Source organism: Argopecten irradians, chromosome 12, assembly GCF_041381155.1.
Source record: "Argopecten irradians isolate NY chromosome 12, Ai_NY, whole genome shotgun sequence".
NCBI lineage: Eukaryota > Metazoa > Mollusca > Bivalvia > Pectinida > Pectinidae > Argopecten > Argopecten irradians.
Genome location: NC_091145.1, coordinates 20,826,979 through 20,849,496, shown reverse-complemented (window position 1 = coordinate 20,849,496; position 22,518 = coordinate 20,826,979). Strand labels below are relative to the sequence as shown.

The window sequence follows — 22,518 nt, the reverse complement described above, 5'->3', positions numbered from 1 at the left end:
GTTGCATAACCCGGAGAAAACCCCCCAACCAGTGGCTAGTACCTGGAAACTGCCCCACATGGGATTTGAACTTGTGACCAAGAGGTGGAAGGCTTGTGGTAATATGTTAGGACAACTTAACGACTTGACCATCGTAGCCTCTGAGTTTTAAAGCGAATATTCGGACAAACAAAGGCTTAAGTCGGTAAAAATGGTGTTAATATATCCAATATAATTTCTTATGAAATAGAAAAATAAAATCTCCCATCAAAATGGCTCTGTATGCGAAGAAATTAATATATATTTTAGGAATCCTAATACGTCTTCCCGACTGGCTATCAGTGCAGTTCACTCTTAATGCATATCTACGCAGCCTCATTGCCAAAGAGTTAGGCGAATTTATATTTAGAACTGTGCTAAATTTACACGGGGCTTCCCCATAATTTCAATGGTTAAAACTGGACACCGTAAGCAGAACTTGACCATCATTATGGTATACAAGGACTTTTGGAAGGCCAAAGAACATATTTAGACTGGTTTCCTTTGCCTGACTATTCGCTTTAACAACTTGCACCAATACTTAATTAACCAATATTGACACTAGTGTAATTCCAAAAGCCCCTCTAGTGAGCAAACAAGTAAAATTGAAACACAGTTGTGGTTATTTTTACATGATTTACCACTCAAATGATATTTGTATGGTAAAGATCATGTAATTTCCATGCAAATTATTAATGCAATTTAAAAAACTCATGATAAATTACATGTAAAATGTTATATATATATTGTATACACTATCAATAGAATATGCATAATTTGCTGTTTTGTACATTAGTGTATTCCATCTCCTTATATTTTATTCAAACTATGATAAATTGTTAACTTTTCGGTTTTCCGGAAGAAATAAATAAAATGGTGAACAGAGAAGTTGTTTGGATTTCTTCATGATACATCCTGTCACATCATCACTCATCAAGTACAACAAGAGATCCCAGAGGGATCTTGGCGCCCACCTAAGAACGATCTTTGTCTGACAAAGAAAAGAGGGATCTTTTCTCTGCTTTTCAAGCATTTACTACATATTACTACACATGAAATTTCAGAAAGATCCTTTGACTGCTTTCTGAGATATATAACGGTAACAAACTTCAATTATCAAAATCCTTGATGGCTACCTGTCGGCCATCTTGTTCACCGATCGGTCCTAAAATGCAATATGCATAACCAGGGACCTAGGGGAACCTGCACATGAAATTTGAGACAGATCCCTTCAGTACTTTCTAAGAAATAGTGGTAACAAGCTTCAATTATCAAAATCCAAGATGGCGTCCTGTCGGCCATCTTGTTCACCAATGGGTCTGAAAATGCAATATGCACAACTAGACCCCTAGGGGAACCTGCACATGCAATTTGATACAGATCCCTGGAGTACTTTCTGAGAAATAGTGGTAACAAGCTTTAACTATCAAAATCCAAGATGGCGGCCTGTCGGCCATCTTGTTAATCAATCGGTCCCAAAATGCAATATGCACAACTAGACCCCTAGGGGAATCTGCACATGCAATTTGAGACAGATCCCTTCAGTACTTTCTGAGAAATAGCTGTAACAAAGATCAATTGTCAAAATCCAAGATGGCGGCCTGTCGGCCATCTTGTTCATCGATCGGTCCCAAAATGCAATATGCACAACTAGGCCCCTAGAGGAACCTGCACATGCAATTTGAGAAAGATCCCTTCAGTACATTCTGAGAAATAGCGGTAACAAACTTTAACTATCAAAATCCAAGATGGCTGTTCATTATTAGAGCTGCATGCAGCCTTTTGATCTAATACATTCACCGTGTCCGTCCTTTACTCGGTAAACTTCTACATGACGTGCTTGATTCGAGATCTAAAAATCCAGCGCGAAAATGAGCGTGAACCTTTGTGACGTCATAATAACGTAACTCACTGTTACTCGCAATTCCTCGGAAGTTTTCTACAAAACTAGACAACAACAGCGAGGTGTTCCTAAAGCCGTGCAATATAACATCTCGAACCGTGCAATATACTGTTTCCATGGAAGCGTGCAATATAACTTCGAACCACGCAATATAACAAGATTTTATTGAACGATCGGTGTAATAGTTGAAAATATTATATTTCTTCATATATAGATCGGTGTAAGCAAATTATGTAATAACATAATTTATTTCGCTTTTGGTGCATGTGCTATCAGTAAATGCCATTTTTTCGGGATGCAATTAATTGTTTTTAACATTTTCATCTTTATAGAGTAAAATTAGAAGCTCAAACTTTCCAATGGTGGTAAGGGTGTAAAGTAAGTAATCTTTGTAATTGAAGAAAATGACTAATTTGTCTGCTCCTGACTTTGAAAGAGAAAAAAATATCAATTGTCAGCGGTGGAGCATCTTTAATTAATGGATCCATCCATAAATTTCATGTGAATGTAGGAATTTAGTTATGGAGAAGTGAACGTTTGACTTTTCTTAATTTCTAAAATGAAAATAATGTGCTATTTTCCAATAAATAACAAGGATAATAAACTGTTCAGATTACCTTGGCAATGTCCATAGTGATTCCAACAGATTTTCCGCGTGGAAACTTGACTTCCAGAGAGATTTCACTGCCAGGCGATAACCCTTTCCCCAGAGTGGGTACGGCCTCCAGCGGGTTGACAGTACGCCTCTGGGCTAGCTTCCTCTCCCTGGTAGCCTGCTGGTGCTGCTTTAACAGTTCCTTTGGAGTGATGGACTGGACTAAAGCTTTGTTACCACCATTATCTAAAAGTTACCGAATAATGACATGTTTTTTTAGAGAACAAAATTTTGGGAAGTTTTTAACTAGTTACAAACTGGAGTCCCAAGTTCTGTATGCTTTACTCTTGTTTCTACCATATAGTCATTATTTCCTAGGTTGGAATATTCATTATTTTGACTCCAAACAGATTGACTAAACTTTAACGAATACAAATTTTGTAATATGGCTATATAACTGCATAGAATTTATCTATAACTTAAAGTTTTAAATTTGAATTTTCAAACCATATCAATATCGGGTGAAATCGCAAAAATAAATTTTGTAATGCGACAGTATTTATGTCATGAGATCAATGAATTTTTTTTCTCTTTTTTCTCTCTTTTTTTTTTTTTACTTTAATAAAAACCAATAGTTGGTATTCTTACCTTTAATATATTTCTCTTCTTTCACAAGATGCTTCACAAAATTCATAGAACCAACAGAAGGAGTGGTCAGCAAATCAACACTGAAACAATTCACAATATAAATAGTCAATTCAAAATGAGAAAGGGTATATTTATATGCTTTAACTAAAATGATCACTTTAGGACTTGTTAAGTTGCTGAAACTTTGATATTGAAGATCTCATCTTTTTTTTTTTTCAATATAAAACACAAATTAGCAGTATATGGATCATGACTTTATTTTCCCGATGCATCACTTACAATTCATTCTTCTTATCTTTGAGGTCGTTGAGCAGTTTCTGGTCCTCTGGCTCAAGTTTGTGCAGTGACATGGTGGTCACTTTCCCTTTACCCTGTAGAGCCTGTTTCTCTGACAGCTTGCCCAACGTCACCTTATCCTTCTTATTGGATGGGGGCCTGAAGTGGAGGAAGACTAAAGATTAGACATTCTATTTCAAAGAGTCATTTCAAGGGAGTGTTGGTTTTGATGGAGGCCTGAAGTGGGGGATGACTAAATATTACAGAAATCCTATTTTATGTAGTCATTTCAATCACAGGTTTACGACGCGCAAAAAAAAACAAAAAAACTAATAATACATGTTGTTTGTTTTTTTTTCGCGCGTCGTAAACCTGTGTTTCAATGGAGTATTGGCTTGGGTTTTATTCTACATATATCTAACATTTATGTTCAGTTCAGGGTGAACAAAATTTTTTCAATATTTTTTGTTGTTGTTGTCATTTAAGGATATGTCTAATTTTAAAAGTGAAGGGAAGTCCAAGAAACAAATCACCAACCTATATGGTCAATACCTCAATACTGTCCAATAGCCAAGGGATTCTAACGTGAAACTAAGAGATGGAAGGCTAGTGGTATTCCATGTATGTATGTACACCTAATTAAATACAGAGAATGGAGAGATGCCAGGGTACCTAAAGACAAGTGGTTGAGAGGGCCTGTATTGTTCCCCTGACTTGTAAGTGGTAGAAAAACAACTTGTAACATACCTCAGATCTGTAAATGTTTCACCTCCATAAAAGAAAAAGGAACTGGATTTTTTCTTGTTTTGAGCCCATGCATGTGCTTTTGGTGTCATGCCTGTAAAACTGATATAGAACATACACATCAAGGGATACCTGTCATAAAGGATATAGAACATACACATCAAGGGATACCTGTCATAAAGGATATAGAACATACACATCAAGGGATACCTGTCATAAAGGATATAGAACATACACATCAAGGGATACCTGTCATAAAGGATATAGAACATACACATCAAGGGATACCTGTCATAAAGTACCATAGAACATACACATCAAGGGATACCTGTCATAAAGGATATAGAACATACACATCAAGGGATACCTGTCATAAAGGATATAGAACATACACATCAAGGGATACCTGTCATAAAGGATATAGAACATACACATCAAGGGATACCTGTCATAAAGGATATAGAACATACACATCAAGGGATACCTGTCATAAAGGATATAGAACATACACATCAAGGGATACCTGTCATAAAGATATAGAACATACAATCAAGGGATACCTGTCATAAAGATATAGAACATACACATCAAGGGATACCTGTCATAAAGGATATAGAACATACACATCAAGGGATACCTGTCATAAAGGATATAGAACATACACATCAAGGGATACCTGTCATAAAGGATATAGAACATACACATCAAGGGATACCTGTCATAAAGGATATAGAACATACACATCAAGGGATACCTGTCATAAAGGATATAGAACATACACATCAAGGGATACCTGTCATAAAGGATATAGAACATACACATCAAGGGATACCTGTCATAAAGGATATAGAACATACACATCAAGGGATACCTGTCATAAAGGATATAGAACATACACATCAAGGGATACCTGTCATAAAGGATATAGAACATACACATCAAGGGATACCTGTCATAAAGGATATAGAACATACACATCAAGGGATACCTGTCATAAAGGATATAGAACATACCTGTCATAAAGGAATAGAACATCAAGGGATACCTGTCATAAAGGATATAGAACATACACATCAAGGGATACCTGTCATAAAGGATATAGAACATACACATCAAGGGATACCTGTCATAAAGGATATAGAACATACACATCAAGGGATACCTGTCATAAAGGATATAGAACATACACATCAAGGGATACCCGTCATAAAGGATATAGAACATACACATCAAGGGATACCTGTCATAAAGGATATAGAACATACACATCAAGGGATACCTGTCATAAAGGATATAGAACATACACATCAAGGGATACCTGTCATAAAGGATATAGAACATACACATCAAGGGATACCTGTCATAAAGGATATAGAACATACACATCAAGGGATACCTGTCATAAAGGATATAGAACATACACATCAAGGGATACCTGTCATAAAGGATATAGAACATACACATCAAGGAATACCTGTCATAAAGGATATAGAGCATACACATCAAGGAATACCTGTCATAAAGCCAACTTCACAATGAGTCATAGGTATTTGATTTAAAGAAAAAGTTTAAAGAATTTCAAGATGAAAATATAATTTGTGATAAACTGCAGTACTTTTGTTCTGGAGAAAGAAGATAGGATTCAATTAGTTTTACCGATTTTACCATAAATGTATTATGATACTTATAGATATACTAGATGGATAAAAGAATGACTGGACTGACTTTATTACACCTCTCTTCCCTCCTTGAGATAATATTTGGGGCACTAATCATGATTAACTTATTAATGGATTTTACCTGCCCTGAAGTTCGGAGCGTTGTGCTGATGTTTTCTTGTAGGCAGACTGCACATGGTAAGTACACCTATCCCCTTGTTGTCTGTAAAATGGGAGATTTCAGTGATATCATTGATGACAACTCGGTATTTGTGTCAACTTAATAATGTCAAATGAAAAACTTTAGTTATGATTAAGTTAAAAGTCAAATTAAAATTAAGAAGGGCCCAATGGGCCTGAATCTCTCACCTGCAATCTGGTAATCATACCATACATGGTTCATAGTTAACAAAAAGAGTAAATAAGAATTTATATCATCCCTAAGCACATTAGAGGCCTCTTTGCCTCTTGGTAATTAAAAAGAAATCGTTTAAAGATTTTAGCCTATTTGACCCCTGTGACCTTGAATGAAGGTCAAGGTCAATTCTTTGAACAAACTTGGTAGCCCTCTATCCCAGCATGCCACATGCCCAATATCAGGTCCCTAGGCCTTTTGGTTATTTAGAAGAAGTTATTTAAAGATTTTAGCCTTATTGACCCCTGTGACCTTGAATGAAGGTCAAGGTCATTAATTTGAACAAGTTTGGTAGTCCTTCATCCCAGCATGTTACATGCCAAATATCGGGTCTTTAGGCCTCTTAGTTATGAAGCAGAAGTCTTAACAAGATATTTCAGCCTATTTGACCCCTGTGACCTTTAATGAAGGTCAAGGTCATTCATTTGAACAAACTTGGTAGCCCTTCATCCCAGCATGTCACAGGCATAATTTCAGGTCTCTAGGCCTCTTGGTTATTTAGAAGAAGTCTGTTAAACATTTTCACCTATTTGACCCCTGTGACCTTGAATGAAGGTCAAGGTCAATCATTTGAACAAACTTGGTAGCCATTCATCCCAGCATGCTATAAGACAAATTTCAGGACTCTAGGGTCTCGAAGTTTTGGAGAAGAAGTTGTTTAAATGGAAAAGTTGACGGGCAGGTGAGCTAATAAAAATTATATGTTAGTATGTGCTATTTTGTGTCTATTTTATGCCAAGATATATCAGTGCTGACTCCTTGAGATAAATATAACTATTGTGTTATTTCTAGTACTATATATAGATGAATATACAAACACCCTACCCTGTGACATAACACTGAAAATGAGGAACAGACATCTTGTCTTCCAAAAATGCTCAGTACTAAGCACCAGTGGCAACACCAATAGAATTCAAACATTTTGTTATACCCCTGTAAATTAGTTTCTATATAAACTCTTTTGACAAAAATGCCAATAAATGAACTGTTCCGTCGAGCGGTCCAAAGTACTGTTAAAATTGACTGTTAAAATGTGCTGTTGGACTGGAGTGACCTCACATCTACAATTCGTGACATCAATGCATTGTTTATTTGTTTTGAGTCAATGGGTATAACAAAACAGTTATCGACTGGTTTTTCTGGCAACAGATGATTTGTTGAACCCTCACACAAAAACTGTTGCCCTCGGCCTTCGACCTCGGGCAACAGTATGTCTCCGGGTCCAACAAATCATCTGTTGCCCTCAACTCCAGTCAACAACTGTATACTGTAGGACGCGAAGACATCTGCCTCCACATTCTGTATTTACATATAAGAGTTATCTGCCCAGGAATTGGTTGTGACATCATGTGTTTGCAAGTGTAACATTTTACTCTCTCACTTACAAAATAATGTCACGATATAGATACATATCTGCAAGGGAGGTTACTCTGTTTTATGAAAAGACTAAATATCAAATCAGGACAGGACAGGACGGATATGAGTACCCCAAATTTTATAGCAGGGTGTAAAATCATCTTACTTGTTGACAAAGTTTGTGCATGGTTTGCCAGCCTTGCTGATGCCGGTACAGCGCCCGAGGTCCTTAGACAGTCCCATCACTAGCAGCTGCTGTGGGTGGTTCACTGTAAACGCTACATCCTTCTGGACCTGTCAACACAACCCAGTGTCTAATTAACACCTCACACCTATATCACACTAACAGTACACAACACACGGCCTCGGGTAAAAGGTCTTAATAGCAACAACATTCTAAATCCATAGTCTGATAACTAACACTGAGCCCACACAATGAGGTCAAGGAGAGTCTTCCAAGGTCACAAAACGCTAATTAATTAATTTAGGCAATGTTACTTAAGAGACCATGTTTGACCCAATAAGACCTCAGGGCACTTCAAAAATTGAAGCATATAAGGGGGAGCTAAAATAGAGACAAATTCGGACTAGCCATTCATAAAATTATTCAAAAAAGTAAGCCATAAATCAATTTGCAAAATACATCAGTAACACAACCAACACAGTTTTGATATTTTCAGTCTGCAGTTAGTTCGAAGTAAGTGAAAAATTTAAGCCTATAAAAGGGGGGAGGGGTTCCTATAGGGATGGGGGCGCTTACTGGGTAGAATATTGTACTTCCTAATGGGTCAGTATAGGATACCTACCTTCTCAGCCTTGTCCATGATACTAGGATTAAGGATACCTACCTTCTCAGCCTTGTCCATGATACTAGGATTAAGGATACCTACCTTCTCAGCCTTGTCCATGATACTAGGATTAAGGATACCTACCTTCTCAGCCTTGTCCATGATACTGGGATTAAGGATACCTACCTTCTCAGCCTTGTCCATGATACTGGATTAAGGATACCTACCTTCTCAGCCTTGTCCATGATACTGGGATTAAGGATACCTACCTTCTCAGCCTTGTCCATGATACTGGGATTAAGGATACCTACCTTCTCAGCCTTGTCCATGATACTGGGATTAAGGATACCTACCTTCTCAGCCTTGTCCATACCTACTATGATATGGGATTAAGGATACCTTCTCAGCCTTGTCCATGATACTGGGATTAAGGATACCTACCTTCTCAGCCTTGTCCATGATACTGGGATTAAGGATACCTACCTTCTCAGCCTTGTCCATCTGATTAGGATACCTACCTTCTCAGCCTTGTCCATGATACTGGGATTAAGGATACCTACCTTCTCAGCCTTGTCCATGATACTGGATTAAGGATACCTACCTTCTCAGCCATGTCCATGATACTGGGATTAAGGATACCTACTTCTCAGCCATTGTCCATATACTGGGATTATAGGATTAGGATACCTACCTTCTCAGCCATGTCCATGTACTGGGATTAAGGATACCTACCTTCTCAGCCTTGTCCATGATACTGGGATTGAGGATACCTACCTTCTCAGCCTTGTCCATGATACTGGGATTAAGGATACCTACCTTCTCAGCCATTGTCCATGATACTGGGATTAAGGATACCTACCTTCTCAGCCTTGTCCATGATACTGGGATTAAGGATACCTACCTTCTCAGCCATGTCCATGATACTGGGATTAAGGATACCTACCTTCTCAGCCTTGTCCATGATACTGGGATTAAGGATACCTACCTTCTCAGCCATGTCCATGATACTGGGATTAAGGATACCTACCTTCTCAGCTTGTCCATGATACTGGGATTAAGGATACCTACCTTCTCAGCCTTGTCCATGATACTAGGATTAAGGATACCTACCTTCTCAGCCATGTCCATGATACTGGGATTAAGGATACCTACCTTCTCAGCCTTGTCCATGATACTGGGATTAAGGATACCTACCTTCTCAGCCTTGTCCATGATAACTGGATTACCTACCTTCTAGGATTGTCCATGATACTGGATTAAGGATACCTACCTTCTCAGCCTTGTCCATGATACTGGGATTAAGGATACCTACCTTCTCAGCCATGTCCATGATACTGGGATTAAGGATACCTACCTTCTCAGCCTCAGCCATGTCCATGAAACTGGGATTAAGGATACCTACCTTCTCAGCCTTGTCCATGATACTGGGATTAAGGATACCTACCTTCTCAGCCATGTCCATGATACTGGGATTAAGGATACCTACCTTCTCAGCCTTGTCCATGATACTGGGATTAAGGACGCCGACCACAGTACCCATACTATTCTTCCAGTGCTGTTTGTATACCTCTCCGAACAGGAAGAAGCTGACAGTCTTATCACAGTCCTCAAGGTCACTCAGCTTCCAGATACAATAGGTCTTACCCTAGACAATAATACAACATTTCTAAACTAAAGCATTTATTCCATCCCTATATATAACACTTTACAGAGTTATGTGCCATTGCGGGTAGGAATTTGATGACATTTTCCTTTCCACTGAAAAAAGTACTGTAAACCAGTATAATCAGGAACTCTGTCTATACCGGCCAAATATTCTGGTCTCAGTGATATCAAGTTTAGACAAGTTATACAAATTATGAATTATGTACTATAATCAACTGACATATAGTAATGGGACTAGCTAATTCATGCACCGTGTGATTCCCCATAACGTTTGTGCAGGACAGTAGTGATAGAATGTAACTTTTTGTAATCTTTCTGCTGACATGACGTTAGCACGGGATATCTTTTGATGTCATTCCATCACCAATAGAAACGATAGTCCTGCACAAACGTTATCAGGTGTAACGTGGTACATGAATTATTCCCATTGGAGTCTGGTTAATACATAGATTAACTAGTCCATGATCAGTTCGTGTAATCATCCTTAATTTTTGTAATACCAGAGGGTTGATATCACGTGCATGTATGTGGTGAATCTGTGGTGAATGTGGTGTGGTTTGTATTCTTGTTGGTATAACTTACGGCGGCTGACGTTCGTGTGTCGGTCTTGCTGACCACCACAGCAATGGTCACCCAGTTTCCTTGCAGTTTAGAAGTACCAACTTGACTGGCTATACGCGACACCTTTACCAGGTTCCGGTCAGCCATTTTGTATTTCATATCTATGGATGACACTTTCGGATTTCTGTAAGATAATATAAGTTTCAGAAAGCTCTGCAAATATTATTGTCAGTTATTGTGTCCACAACTTCCATCAAAATTAAAGAATAAATCAATTACTGAATTTTGCTTCAAATTTTGCAAAAGTTTCTCTCTCTGCGAAAGATATCTATCTATCATTACCAAATTTCATTCCACAAAAGTTTTATCTGTATGTACTTATTTTGAAATGTCAATTACAAAATTTAGTAACCAAAAAAGAAAGTCAGTATAAATTTTAATCAGTAAATTATTTAACTCCTGCATGTACTTAAGTCATATTAAAAGTTGGTCAAGTGCAATGGTTATCCACTTCCAACAATGTGGGTAGAGCTTAATTTACCATCTTTGTAAAATAAGTGGCTATGATATCTTAATTTTATATTAAACTTTTAGTTGGGAACAGTGTGCAGAGGTAATACTCTGGACTTTTGCCAGTGTGGGTAGGGTTTAATTCCCTATGAGAAATTGACATAAGGTTTGATAGCACAATGTACCTTTATTATTTTACAATGATTACATTTAAAATCCTACTTACATGATACGTATACCGGAGAACGGGTCAGTAACAGAGGGGACATCATTCTCTTTACTAGTTCCTTTGTTGGATACATCTATTTTACTGGAGACAAGTGGCTGTTGATGACTGCGGTCTTTCCCTGTATCAATAATATGTTACTATTAAACACATCACAGTATTACAGATTTGTGATCTAAAAAAGTATATTTACAGTTTGCACCGACATGTACTCAATAACCATGCTTTCTAGTATTATCATTATCTGTGAATAATGATAGTACAACACGTACCGCAATTCTATTGTTACGTGAATAGTCGCTGGCGTAGCAACGTCAGGTCATGACACCACCCGTGTAAATTTTATGTAACCCAGTTTCGCCAGGGTTACATAATTTACACATACTCCATTATCATTTATACCCTCATAACCTCAACAAAATAAAAATCTATTCCTTAAATCAAATAAACATATAATCAAGATATACTATCAATAGGGCTAATACAAAAAGTATTTTTAGACTGTTTAAACTTCCACCCAAAAATGTTTTTTTCATTTTTTTTTCATTTTTCATATATTGCAATGGTATTGAATTTAGTTTCTACTAGATTGTTTTTGTTTATTTTTAAATACCAAATATGAGAATTTTGTTAGAATGACCAAATCCAAAGTGGGAATGATCATATAGGAGAAATAGACATATAAAGGTAAACAACTCTCCCTACTTACATGAAGTTTTAGCTGCCCTCTTCCTAAGTTCCTCGACATCCTGTGGACTGGCATGTGATACTCGACCTTTCTCTCCACTATGTAACAGTTTCCTTATCTCATTTCCTTCTTTACTTAATCGGCTCTTCTCTTCTACAAACAAATGTTGTTGTCAAAAAATAATCACTTCTTTAAAATATTATACAGTATATCATAGAGTAATCACTGTCATAGACTTTAGGAAAAGGTAAAAAAAAAAAATGGATAACACCAACCAACCAAATTATTTATTCTACTGTTAATTTAAACCTATTCACCCCTAAAATTTCAAAATAGACTATTCCAGCCTTTGAACTAGAATAGTCTAAATGTGACTTCAGGGGTGAATGGGTTACGGGTGTGTCTTGATAACACATTCTGCTGCTAATTCCTTTCATGCTATGGGCAATAACCCAGCAAGGACAGCTATCTGCAGCATATTGGATAATTTTACGATTTGGCCACCCTGATAAAACATTTGCATCATGGTTCATGTCAATCTAATTAAAATTTGATTTGTAATTCCGCTCCACTATGATGTTCTACGATACATCCTAATACAAGATCTAACAACTCCCTGTTCGGGGTCACCTCAGCATAACCTCTGGCCTAGGATGGGAACACCTGTTCAAGTAGCCGATTATATATAATTATACTTCAGAGAAAATTGTCCATACCGTATATTTCAAAGGCGACACGCTGATTGGCAAACCATATATATATATAAGATCATGCTGAAGTGACACCAAACTGGAATTGTTAGATCTTATATTGGAGCATATCCTAGAGCATTACAATGGAAGGGAATTACAAGTCTAATTTTAATTAGATTGGTTTAAACAATAAAGGTCTGTTTTCATGTGTGACACAAAACAATTTTAGCTTTAACTGAAATATCTTTTGTTTTTAACAATAACAATTGTTAGCATGTAACAATGTAAAGTGACCTCCATCTAATCCTTCCCAGTCACTATCACTGTCGTCCCCAAACAGGGATTTTTCCTGCTCCTTCCGAGTAGGTGTCTTGTTCAATTTATTCACAGTCGATGAAGATGTTGCCGTTTTCGTAGAAGTTTCTTCTGATTCGTCAAAGAAAAGATTGTGTTCTCTCTCTGATGATTCTTCAAAATCAAAACAAAAAATTCTGAATTATCTTCTTGAACTTTTTATAGTAGGAACTATTTAAAAAGTGGTGAGAACAGTTGAACTTGGTTTACTCCATGATCATCAAATACAATATCAAAATTCAGAGACTCATCAAAATACTATATGTCAGGTAACTTACGAATTTCTTTATTTTATGTGATAAAAGATTCGTACAATGAAACGTTGCTTTGCAAATATCTTTTATTACCGGCTTGTCTTATGAAGATTTAAAATGTCGTATCGATACTCTCTGAAGATGAAGATATTCTTCGATGTAAGGAAAATTAGACATTTGCCAAGTCTGTGTTGAGGATGAAATTTTGAGTATCTTGCAAAATCAAGGTATTCAATTTTGAAAACGTCCTGTATAAGTTTTTGAGTATCGTAGCCTCCATTTTACAAGGAACTTGATGTTAGGTGATTGTGGTGCGCATGAAAATCAATTTTTGTTAAGTATAATTGTGTATGTAATGTGTTTGGTTCATCATCGAGTAGAAATTAAATACAGTGTATTTGAAACAATTGGTGTGAAAAAAGATAAATAATAATAAAAAAAAATGACACTATTGAAGGACACTGAAAGAAGAATACTCTTTAGCAGATATGGAAAAAGTTGATACAATGGATATTTACAACAATTAAAAAAAAATCACTCAAACGATATATAAATATTCACATTTATTTCTTTTCGCGCATGATTGTATTATAATTGAATATTAGCGTAATGTGAATCCTTGTAAGAAAGATGATGACTTCAATGACTCCCACATAGCTAACTTTAGCTTTCGCACTTGCTCTAGCCCTGACTCTCAGCTCTCCACTTCACTCCCTTACTGGGATATTCTATTTTTTCTCTGAAGACTTTCCTCGCTCATCCTACAGTAGTCCCACTTGCCATGCGGCCATGAACCGTCTCGCTTGCCTCAGCAATTCTCTCTATTCTCTAACTCGTGTCTTTTCCGTCTGCATCCCCCCTCTCTCTTTTTTCTTCATCCTTTTTCCACTCTCTGTCTTTTTCCTCTCTTACCTGCTCTCGTTCTGTTTTTTTTTTTCTCCCCTTCCCCCTATCGTTTATGTATGTTTCTCACCATCTCTCTGTATATTTTCTCTATCTTTTCTGTATTTTTCTCCCACCCTCTCTCTCTCTACGTTGCTCTTTACTCTCACTACCCTCCTCTCTATCTCGATTCTCCTCTCTTTCTCTCTATCTCTGTCGGAAAAAATTACTGTTAGAAACAATGAGACTTGTTATTGTGAAAGATATATAAAAGATATACTCGGGACCATATATGCATAGAGAATGACTTTTGTCCTGAGTGCAAAAAAAAATAAAAAAAAAAAAAAAATAACGTACCTTGCTTTATCTTTTGCTTGTCTTTGCGTATACTCTCTGAAGATGAAGTTATTCTGCCAGGTCTGTGTTGAGGTAGTGATTTAGGTGATGTCCTTGGTAAATTGTTCTGAGAAACCGACTTGGATTCCTTAACACCCGGTTTTGTTCCAGAATGAATTTTAGGAGATAACTTTTTTGACGCACTGCTAGATGGAGTAGACTTTGGCTGCAGACTTACAGCCTTAGGAGTTACTTCCCCTTGACTACTCTGTGACTGTTGAAGTAACAGATTCTGCATCTGTTCCATCTGTTTCTGCATCATTAAAATTTGATCTGGAAAAAAGGATTCCTTTAAAATCAAGCGGTAAGTTAGGAGGACACACGATGATACAATTATCTCCAAAACTTAACTCAACCAGATGACTAGGTGTTAGTTTTGTTAATAGAATCTTCCACTACTCGAGGTGGCAATGACAATTTATTATCACTCTTATACATCATGGTTGTGAATTTTTTTTTATTTTGCTTATTGAAGTCCAATTGCATTATATAGTATTTGTCTCAATAAATGTCCATATCCCTGTAATTGTCACTTCCCCTCAAACTCACTTACAGTAAGATTTAAAAAAAAATCATCAAATGCAGATCGAAAAATGAATCGTATAATAGTACAATATCATGAAAGATCTTATTCTGGTCCTATTTATCACCTCTCTATTTTCTGAATTTTTAAGTCACTCTTGACGAAATATGGATTGAATACTGTTTTTGTTGACTAATAAAACAGAATTTTCTGTCCTCTCCTCCCAGGACTGAAGTTTATCTTACTCTGTAAGTTATCTATAGTCTCAGCTGACTGGACTGGTGAAGTTTGATTTGTTGTAACATTTTCTTGTGTACTCTTCTCGGAATCTTTGGGTGATTGAAGCTTCTCTAAAACAAAAAAAGTTATATTAACATCAATCATTACTAAAAAAAAGAAAGAAAAGTCTGCATTTTTTTGTGTGTTAAATATTAAGAAAAACATTCTGTAGTTTTGCAAGTACATTGTACAACACTATCCCTGGAATCCAGGCTGCACTCAAGGAGACTTTTCATGCAGTTCATTCAACAGATTTAAGTGACAGAAAGGAACCCAAACGACAATTGTGGAAGAATTGATTTGTTATCAAGTGCTGGGGTCAGGCAGATACACTAATAGTATAGCTCAGATTACCACCCCCCCCCACTCTCTCTCTATAACAGCTAACCTTTAGTAGAGGAGGGTAACTCACTCCCTTGACTGTCGTCATCCATGTCGGACTCAGAATCTGCCAGGAAAGCTGCTGCAGTAGCTTCATCACAGTAATCATCAGAATCTATTGAGAATGAAAAAACAGATAACAGATAAGTTTTTTTCAGTTCAGAAAGCTTTAAAAGAGTCTTAAAAATACTTATATATTAACTGGCATGTTCAGATATGTCATACGTATACGTGTACAGCCATGTCATAAATATCAAATTATTGAACTTGTTTAATAAATTTCATAGCCATTCATGTAAGATCCTCTATTTCATGAAGATATGATCATCAGATAGCCAATATTTGAAATACCAGCAATATGCTCTTTATGCTTCAATGAAGTATAAATTTAAAATTACTGATTTTTTTTATTACATATCCTATATGTGTAAATGATAAGGAAGAACACCTAGCTAGGCTGTAGGCTGTATACAAAATCTTCCTGTCTATTTCTCTTATATGTGTCTAGTAATAGTATATGTAATTGGGCCTCAAAAGTTTGTCTCTAATATACCTCCATCTTGGCCAGGTTTATCTGTTTGTTTTGTCTCCTCTTGAATCTCCTCATCATCAGAAGCATCCTCAAGCAAAGCTGCTAATGTCTCAATAGCTAAATCATCCTCTTCATCTAGAAAGTAAAACAGTGATAGGTCATATGCAAAGAAAAATATTTGCATTATCATTAGTAGACAAGGCAAAAAAAGGCTGTTTGGCACAGCTTCGCCTTGCCATGTACAACATTTTTTGTGCATACACCCAATATATATATACATATATTTGAATCACCGCGATTAAAAAAAATCTATAACTGCTAACATCATTTTACATATTGCATAGCCAATAATTAACCAGGTGATAAATTGCCTGTTGTCTAATCCTCTTGACTGTAAATAATATGTCAATAAAATTTGTTGAAATTGAAATGATGATATTGACTTTTTTGTTACACATTCCTGTGGTATATGAATGGTATGATAATGATATTTCATATAGACTTCATCTTCCTAAAAAGTAAACACATTTGAGTAAAATAATAAAACTTGTTCAATATTGACAAAGACATTACATTGCATACACACCTGCCATATCTTGTTTGTAGTTAATGATACCTTTTTCCTCTGGTACTGCCTGTAGTCAGGTATAAATTAAACAAAAGAAGATGGTGAGTCATTGTGAAAGCCATAGTACAGTCAACTGGCATTAGCAACAAATATGGGGCTTTCGAGATCCCAAAAGTCATGGGTAAAGTACATACAATTTACCTTCAATTATAGTCTAGCAACCTTCCGGTGATTATGACGTCAAAAAAATCATGTTAAATGATTACATCATAATCACCAGTTGGTGGGACTAATCAATGGTATTTTGTTCTTTACCCATGTCATTTTGGGATCTTGAAACCCCCATATTGATTTCCATATGTACACTTTACATGTAGCAATTGCAACCCAGAGGTGAATGCATGGCTATAATATTGAAGCAAAATTTCTGCAGGCTTACTTTAAAATTAAACCAAATGTCTACTAAGCTAAGGCTTATTTATACAGTGGATTATTACCATACAGCTACATATACAGGAGGGGTTACATCAGAAATATAAAATAGAGATTATATGTTTCTGCATGGTTACATGTGTGGCAGGATTGGACTGGGTCAATCATCAGTGACCAGGTAGCTCAGCGGTCAGGGTTTTTGCCAGGCCTTTGTAGGGTCCTGTACATGGACGCATTCCAAATTGAAAAACAGCACTGTATTTTCCAAAATTCAGTCAATGCAGTCCCAATAATTGTAAAATTAAGTTAAAACCCCCAAATAATGTGAAAATTAATTAAGCTACAACAATAATATTAATATCTTGTAAAAGTTGATGGCATATTTCGCAAAGATCATGTTTTTTTCCAGAACTTTTCAAAATTGAACAAATTATTAAAGTTATACATTTCCCTATTTTGAAAAACACTGGTGATATATATTGCCAATTTTTGCTTAGGGTCCTCTTTCCAAAATAGAGCATCTGAGTAGTGTATAGAGGTCTTAGGTTGTCCTGGTCTGGCTGCTACATTTTCTCCTCTCCTGTTACAAAATTGGCACCCAACTAAAATACCCATGGTGTTGGTATAAGGATCTCGTGTGCCTTTGAAGGCTAAGGGAATGGAGGTGTGTGGCGGATTTAGACTACAGTACCCGAAGGGTGATTTGGGAGTAAATAGCTCCGCGGGCGAAAAATCGCTGGAGCTTTCACTTGGAATTTGAGCGGGATCGCGGCGAGGTTGGAGCGGGATCCCGGAAGGACGGGAGGATGATCCATCGCTCACAGAGCGGATCCGCCCACTGTCCTCCCCGCTCTACGAGCGGGTTCGCTCGCTCGTAGAGCGAGTTCGGCTGCTCGTTCCTAGAGCGAATTCGCCTGCTTATGGAGCGAGACCGCTCGCCCTCAGAGCGGATTCGCCCGCCGATCATATCTGTCTCGGAGCAGGAACAGTTACTAGTACGACATTTAAGCAGTTTCGAAAAGTCATGGCATGGTAAGTCTTATACAATGTATATCATTTTCTTTTTTCATATTCATAATCTATTTTAACAAAATGGAAAAGAATCGACAACAAGACTATATGTGCACATAAATGAATTGTTTACTGGAAGATGTTAGAATTACGCTGACTGTTCATGGTAAGTACAAATTCCTTTTGTAGTATCTTGAAGTTGAATAAGGTCATTGTGACATTTATTTGGAACAGACATATACAAGTACAGAGTGAAATATCGGGAAATCATATTATCTATTATACAAAATTAACGATTCCGGAAGAATGAAAGAGCCTTTACTCTTACATCATACCATGTACGTTTCAATTACGTAAGTGTAATTTAACAACGTGAAGTTATCGCGGAGACTTTTATGTACTTTGTATAGTTGCATTGCCAACCGTATACCGGGATCAAGGATTATGTTGTTTTGATTACACATGTCCAAGTTGATAATGACATTTTTAAAAACAAGCTATAATTTTCAAATATATAGCAGATTAAAATACTCGGAAAACATATATAAATAGTCTTAAATCTGACATTGATTCCAAACGTTATTATTCAATGATCAATAATCATGTGTACTACTTGGTACCCTTTATATTTTCTAATAAAACTAAATAGATCTATGCACAACTATATATCTGCATCTTGATTTTAACCCTTTAACAATTTTGTCCCAAAATTTAGCAGATGAATACATGTTTCATAATGACATTCACACGCTGATGGTCTTGCTTTTTATACCTTTATAATGACACAAATACAAATAAGCAGTGATTCCATGATCAGAATTAATAAACTGACCTCGTTGACATCATTTGGTTACTTCTGTCTGGCTTACGAGGTCTAAATCATAAACAAAATTTCTATTTTCATTAGTCTATCTCTAACGGAAGTCACGGGTATATAGGATTGAACCAGAAATATATATTTCGAATGCAGTTATATTGAAATCATCGGGAAAGGAAGACATTGTGACCGACATTATTATCTAGATATACATTTATGTACATGACGTATACACAATATCGCATAGTTAATTGATATTGCGTCATTAGTTTTAACTGATGATATTTTCAGCGATATAATTTCAAAGTTTCTCAGAAGCTCTTACCCTCTTTTGTCGTATAATTACCAACAGTTCTCCTATAGACGCAAGTATCACATTGTTCCAAACCTCTTACGATCGTGTTTCAGTGTTAGAATAAATAAACCATTTTGAGAATGTCGATATATGTTTATGGTCAGAAGAATAGAAGTTTCGACATTAGTTTGACAGCTGACAGAAACTGAGTTCAACAGGCCTTTGAATATATAATGTGTAGAAGTTTCTGAACATACATAAAATTTAAACATTCAAAAGATTTTATTACAGCTTCATTACAAACCAGATTGGATTGATTATTTTTCAAATTTGTTTGAATTGTCTACGGTGTAGATATAGGTAAGTCATCACCAATATGTTGATGGTATTATAATGATAGGAAAGGACTATTTCAGTAAATCACGAAAACATGCTTTTAAATTTAAAATATACGTATCATCTAAAGCCCACGGCGGCGTATTAGGGCCACTATGTCATTTTATTTATCTTATACGTATAAGGTGTTATCTTGTACGTAAAAGCCATAGATACTGAGTTGTACGTTCATGATACATGTACTTTCTTGTACGTATAATATATATAATAAGTTGTACGTACAAGATAAATAAAATGATATAATGGCCCTAATACAGGGGTATTTTTATAAAAACGACGAAACTATACGACACATTCTAATAATAGCTCATTATATATCAAATCTTGAATTAGTGTCAAATTTTGGAAAGACAACACATGGACATATACTGTATATATTATCAATAGTATATTTTATTAAATACTGAATAGGATTGATTCACAAAGCACGTGTTAACACATCATTCTATTTTAAAACAATTTCTTCATAGTTTCCGATGAGCAAGTTAAAGAAGGTAAGTTCGTTAGCTAACTATACTCTTCCCTTTAGTTTTAGATTGTGTCATATGCTAAGTAATCATCGCGGCATGTTTGTCAAAGCTGAAACGATGACAATATCTACCAACGGATCGCTTGGTGACAAATCGATGCCGAAGTGTATCATATCGCTACCGAAGCAGATCATATCGCTGTCGGAGCGGGATCGCTGCCGGAGCGGATGATCTCGCTGCCAGAGCGGGATCGCTACCGGAGCGGATGATCTCGCTGCCAGCGGGATCGCTGCTGGAGTGAGCATTGAATCGCTTGCGGAGCGGGACCGCCGCGGGAGCGATCTCGCGTGTGCGGATCCGCAGCGAGTTCCGAGCAGTTCGCTCGATTGTCGCTCGTCGCTCGCGGCGGGGTTTAGTCCCGAATCACCCTTCGGGTAGTAGTGGTGTGCGGTATTATCGGTATACCGATATATCCAGGTTCATTTTGAAAATGATACGTATCGCGGTACGATTTAGTCGTATCGGTTCACTCGGAATCATTCGGGGATTTCCCGTATATTTCAGTGAAAATTTCGTTTTTGACGGGAAATATTTTTAAAATGAGAATTTGTATAAAAATTAAAACTAAAACAACATTTCAGACAAATGTACAGGTTAAGATGGATTTTTGTGATGTTATCATACGTAGATTATGATTGATCTTGTGCTTAGTAACGTTTCAAAATGGCGGCCTTCATAGGCACGAATGATAACCTCGTAAAAAATCCGAAGCAAAGGCGGTTGTATGGCAGCATTTTGGCCTTACAGTACGTAAAGGGGAAAGAAATAACGAGGAAAGCATCGCTGGATGTCGATTGTGTACGGCAATCGTTAAATGTAGTGGCGGAACAAGGAACCTGACGACTCACTTGCGTCGCCATCACCCAGCTACTGAGTCCCGTCCAGTAGTAACGTTAAGTGTTTGCAAAACATCGAGCGGAAGTAACACAGACATTATCTCGCATTTTATAGATAAAAACAAGAATAAAAGTGATATATTGACAAAACATTTATTTCATACTCTTTTTAGGTGATTGACAGAAAAAAAACATGCAATTCTTATTATACAAAAATAATACCAAAATATCATGATATGTATCATAATACACTTATGATGTATCGTGATATATCGCGATACAAAATTTTTCGCGATACCCATCCCTATCGGGTAGTGTAGGTCGATCATGGGTACATGTACATATATGTAGCTCAGCGGTAGAGCATCCAGGTGGTGTTCGGAAGTCCCAGCTCCTGGTTCGAATCCCGGACAGGCGCTACATTTTCTCCTTTCCAGATACACATGTAGCCAGTGTTAGCCTAATAATAATCAAGTCTCCAAAACTGTCAGACTTAATAAATGATCTTGTTGTGCAGTTATTTACAATAATAATTTAGCCCAAATGACTAAAACAGATTGCCTTTAACAATGTATAAGCGTAACTAAATTAGGCCTACATCTGGGTTGACGTGTATTCTTTTTAGAAAGTTTCTGTCCATCTCAGTGTCTTCTTATGGACAGTCATCCTCGATACTCCAGGGGTTCCGATCACTTACGATCTCTACACCCCTGGACTATCTCATAGTGAAATTGAAGGCAGCTCAGCTGAAAACATTTGACCAATCACAGGCCAGCAAAGATTTCCTTTGAAGACTACAGAGAGAGCGACGCCTAACATCAAAGCCACACAGTCAACCACAGTGTACCGTTATACGGTTCTTTTGATGTACATCAAATGACTAACTTACCTGTTCTATTCTGTTGCCTCCAGTTTTACTATGAGATAGTCCAGGGGTGTAGAGATCGTAAGTAATCGGAACCCCTGGAATATCGAGGATGATGGACAGTGAGATTAAAGACTGGGCGGTCTTGGTGATTGTGTATCGTTAAGTTTCATACTGATTACACATAGATCGACAAAAATGAAACAGAATAAAGTAAGTAAGTAGATTTTAGCGATAATACATCAACTACAAGATAATCATTCTCACCAGCTTCTGATGTTATTGACATTCGTTCTTGGCGCCAATCTTGATTGATTCCTTATTTTCGTATTTTCTCAAAAAATAAGAACAAAATAATGATAACTAGTTTTTATAACTTCATTGATTATATTGCGTTTTAAAAACTGATTGGAAAAATAATTGA

The 22,518-nt window shown here is 36.7% G+C and overlaps 1 protein-coding gene across 1 annotated transcript in view; it reads right to left on the bottom strand.

Annotated features, from left to right (window-relative positions):
- Positions 1 to 22,405, bottom strand: part of LOC138336206 (protein MCM10 homolog) — a 34,167-nt gene extending 11,762 nt beyond the window's left edge. The window contains exons 1-17 of the mRNA XM_069285580.1: positions 22,362 to 22,405; positions 16,931 to 16,979; positions 16,366 to 16,479; positions 15,820 to 15,927; positions 15,398 to 15,502; positions 14,591 to 14,902; positions 13,038 to 13,211; positions 12,073 to 12,204; positions 11,364 to 11,484; positions 10,649 to 10,811; positions 9,888 to 10,046; positions 7,780 to 7,907; positions 5,985 to 6,065; positions 4,188 to 4,286; positions 3,444 to 3,599; positions 3,165 to 3,244; positions 2,539 to 2,762 (exon numbers count right to left, since the gene is read on the bottom strand). Coding sequence (XP_069141681.1) covers positions 2,539 to 2,762; positions 3,165 to 3,244; positions 3,444 to 3,599; positions 4,188 to 4,286; positions 5,985 to 6,065; positions 7,780 to 7,907; positions 9,888 to 10,046; positions 10,649 to 10,811; positions 11,364 to 11,484; positions 12,073 to 12,204; positions 13,038 to 13,211; positions 14,591 to 14,902; positions 15,398 to 15,502; positions 15,820 to 15,927; positions 16,366 to 16,479; positions 16,931 to 16,937 — 2,163 coding nt within the window. The 5' untranslated portion in view covers positions 16,938 to 16,979; positions 22,362 to 22,405. The remainder of the gene's footprint in view (positions 1 to 2,538; positions 2,763 to 3,164; positions 3,245 to 3,443; positions 3,600 to 4,187; positions 4,287 to 5,984; positions 6,066 to 7,779; positions 7,908 to 9,887; positions 10,047 to 10,648; positions 10,812 to 11,363; positions 11,485 to 12,072; positions 12,205 to 13,037; positions 13,212 to 14,590; positions 14,903 to 15,397; positions 15,503 to 15,819; positions 15,928 to 16,365; positions 16,480 to 16,930; positions 16,980 to 22,361) is intronic.
- Between the last annotated feature and the right edge of the window lie 113 nt (positions 22,406 to 22,518).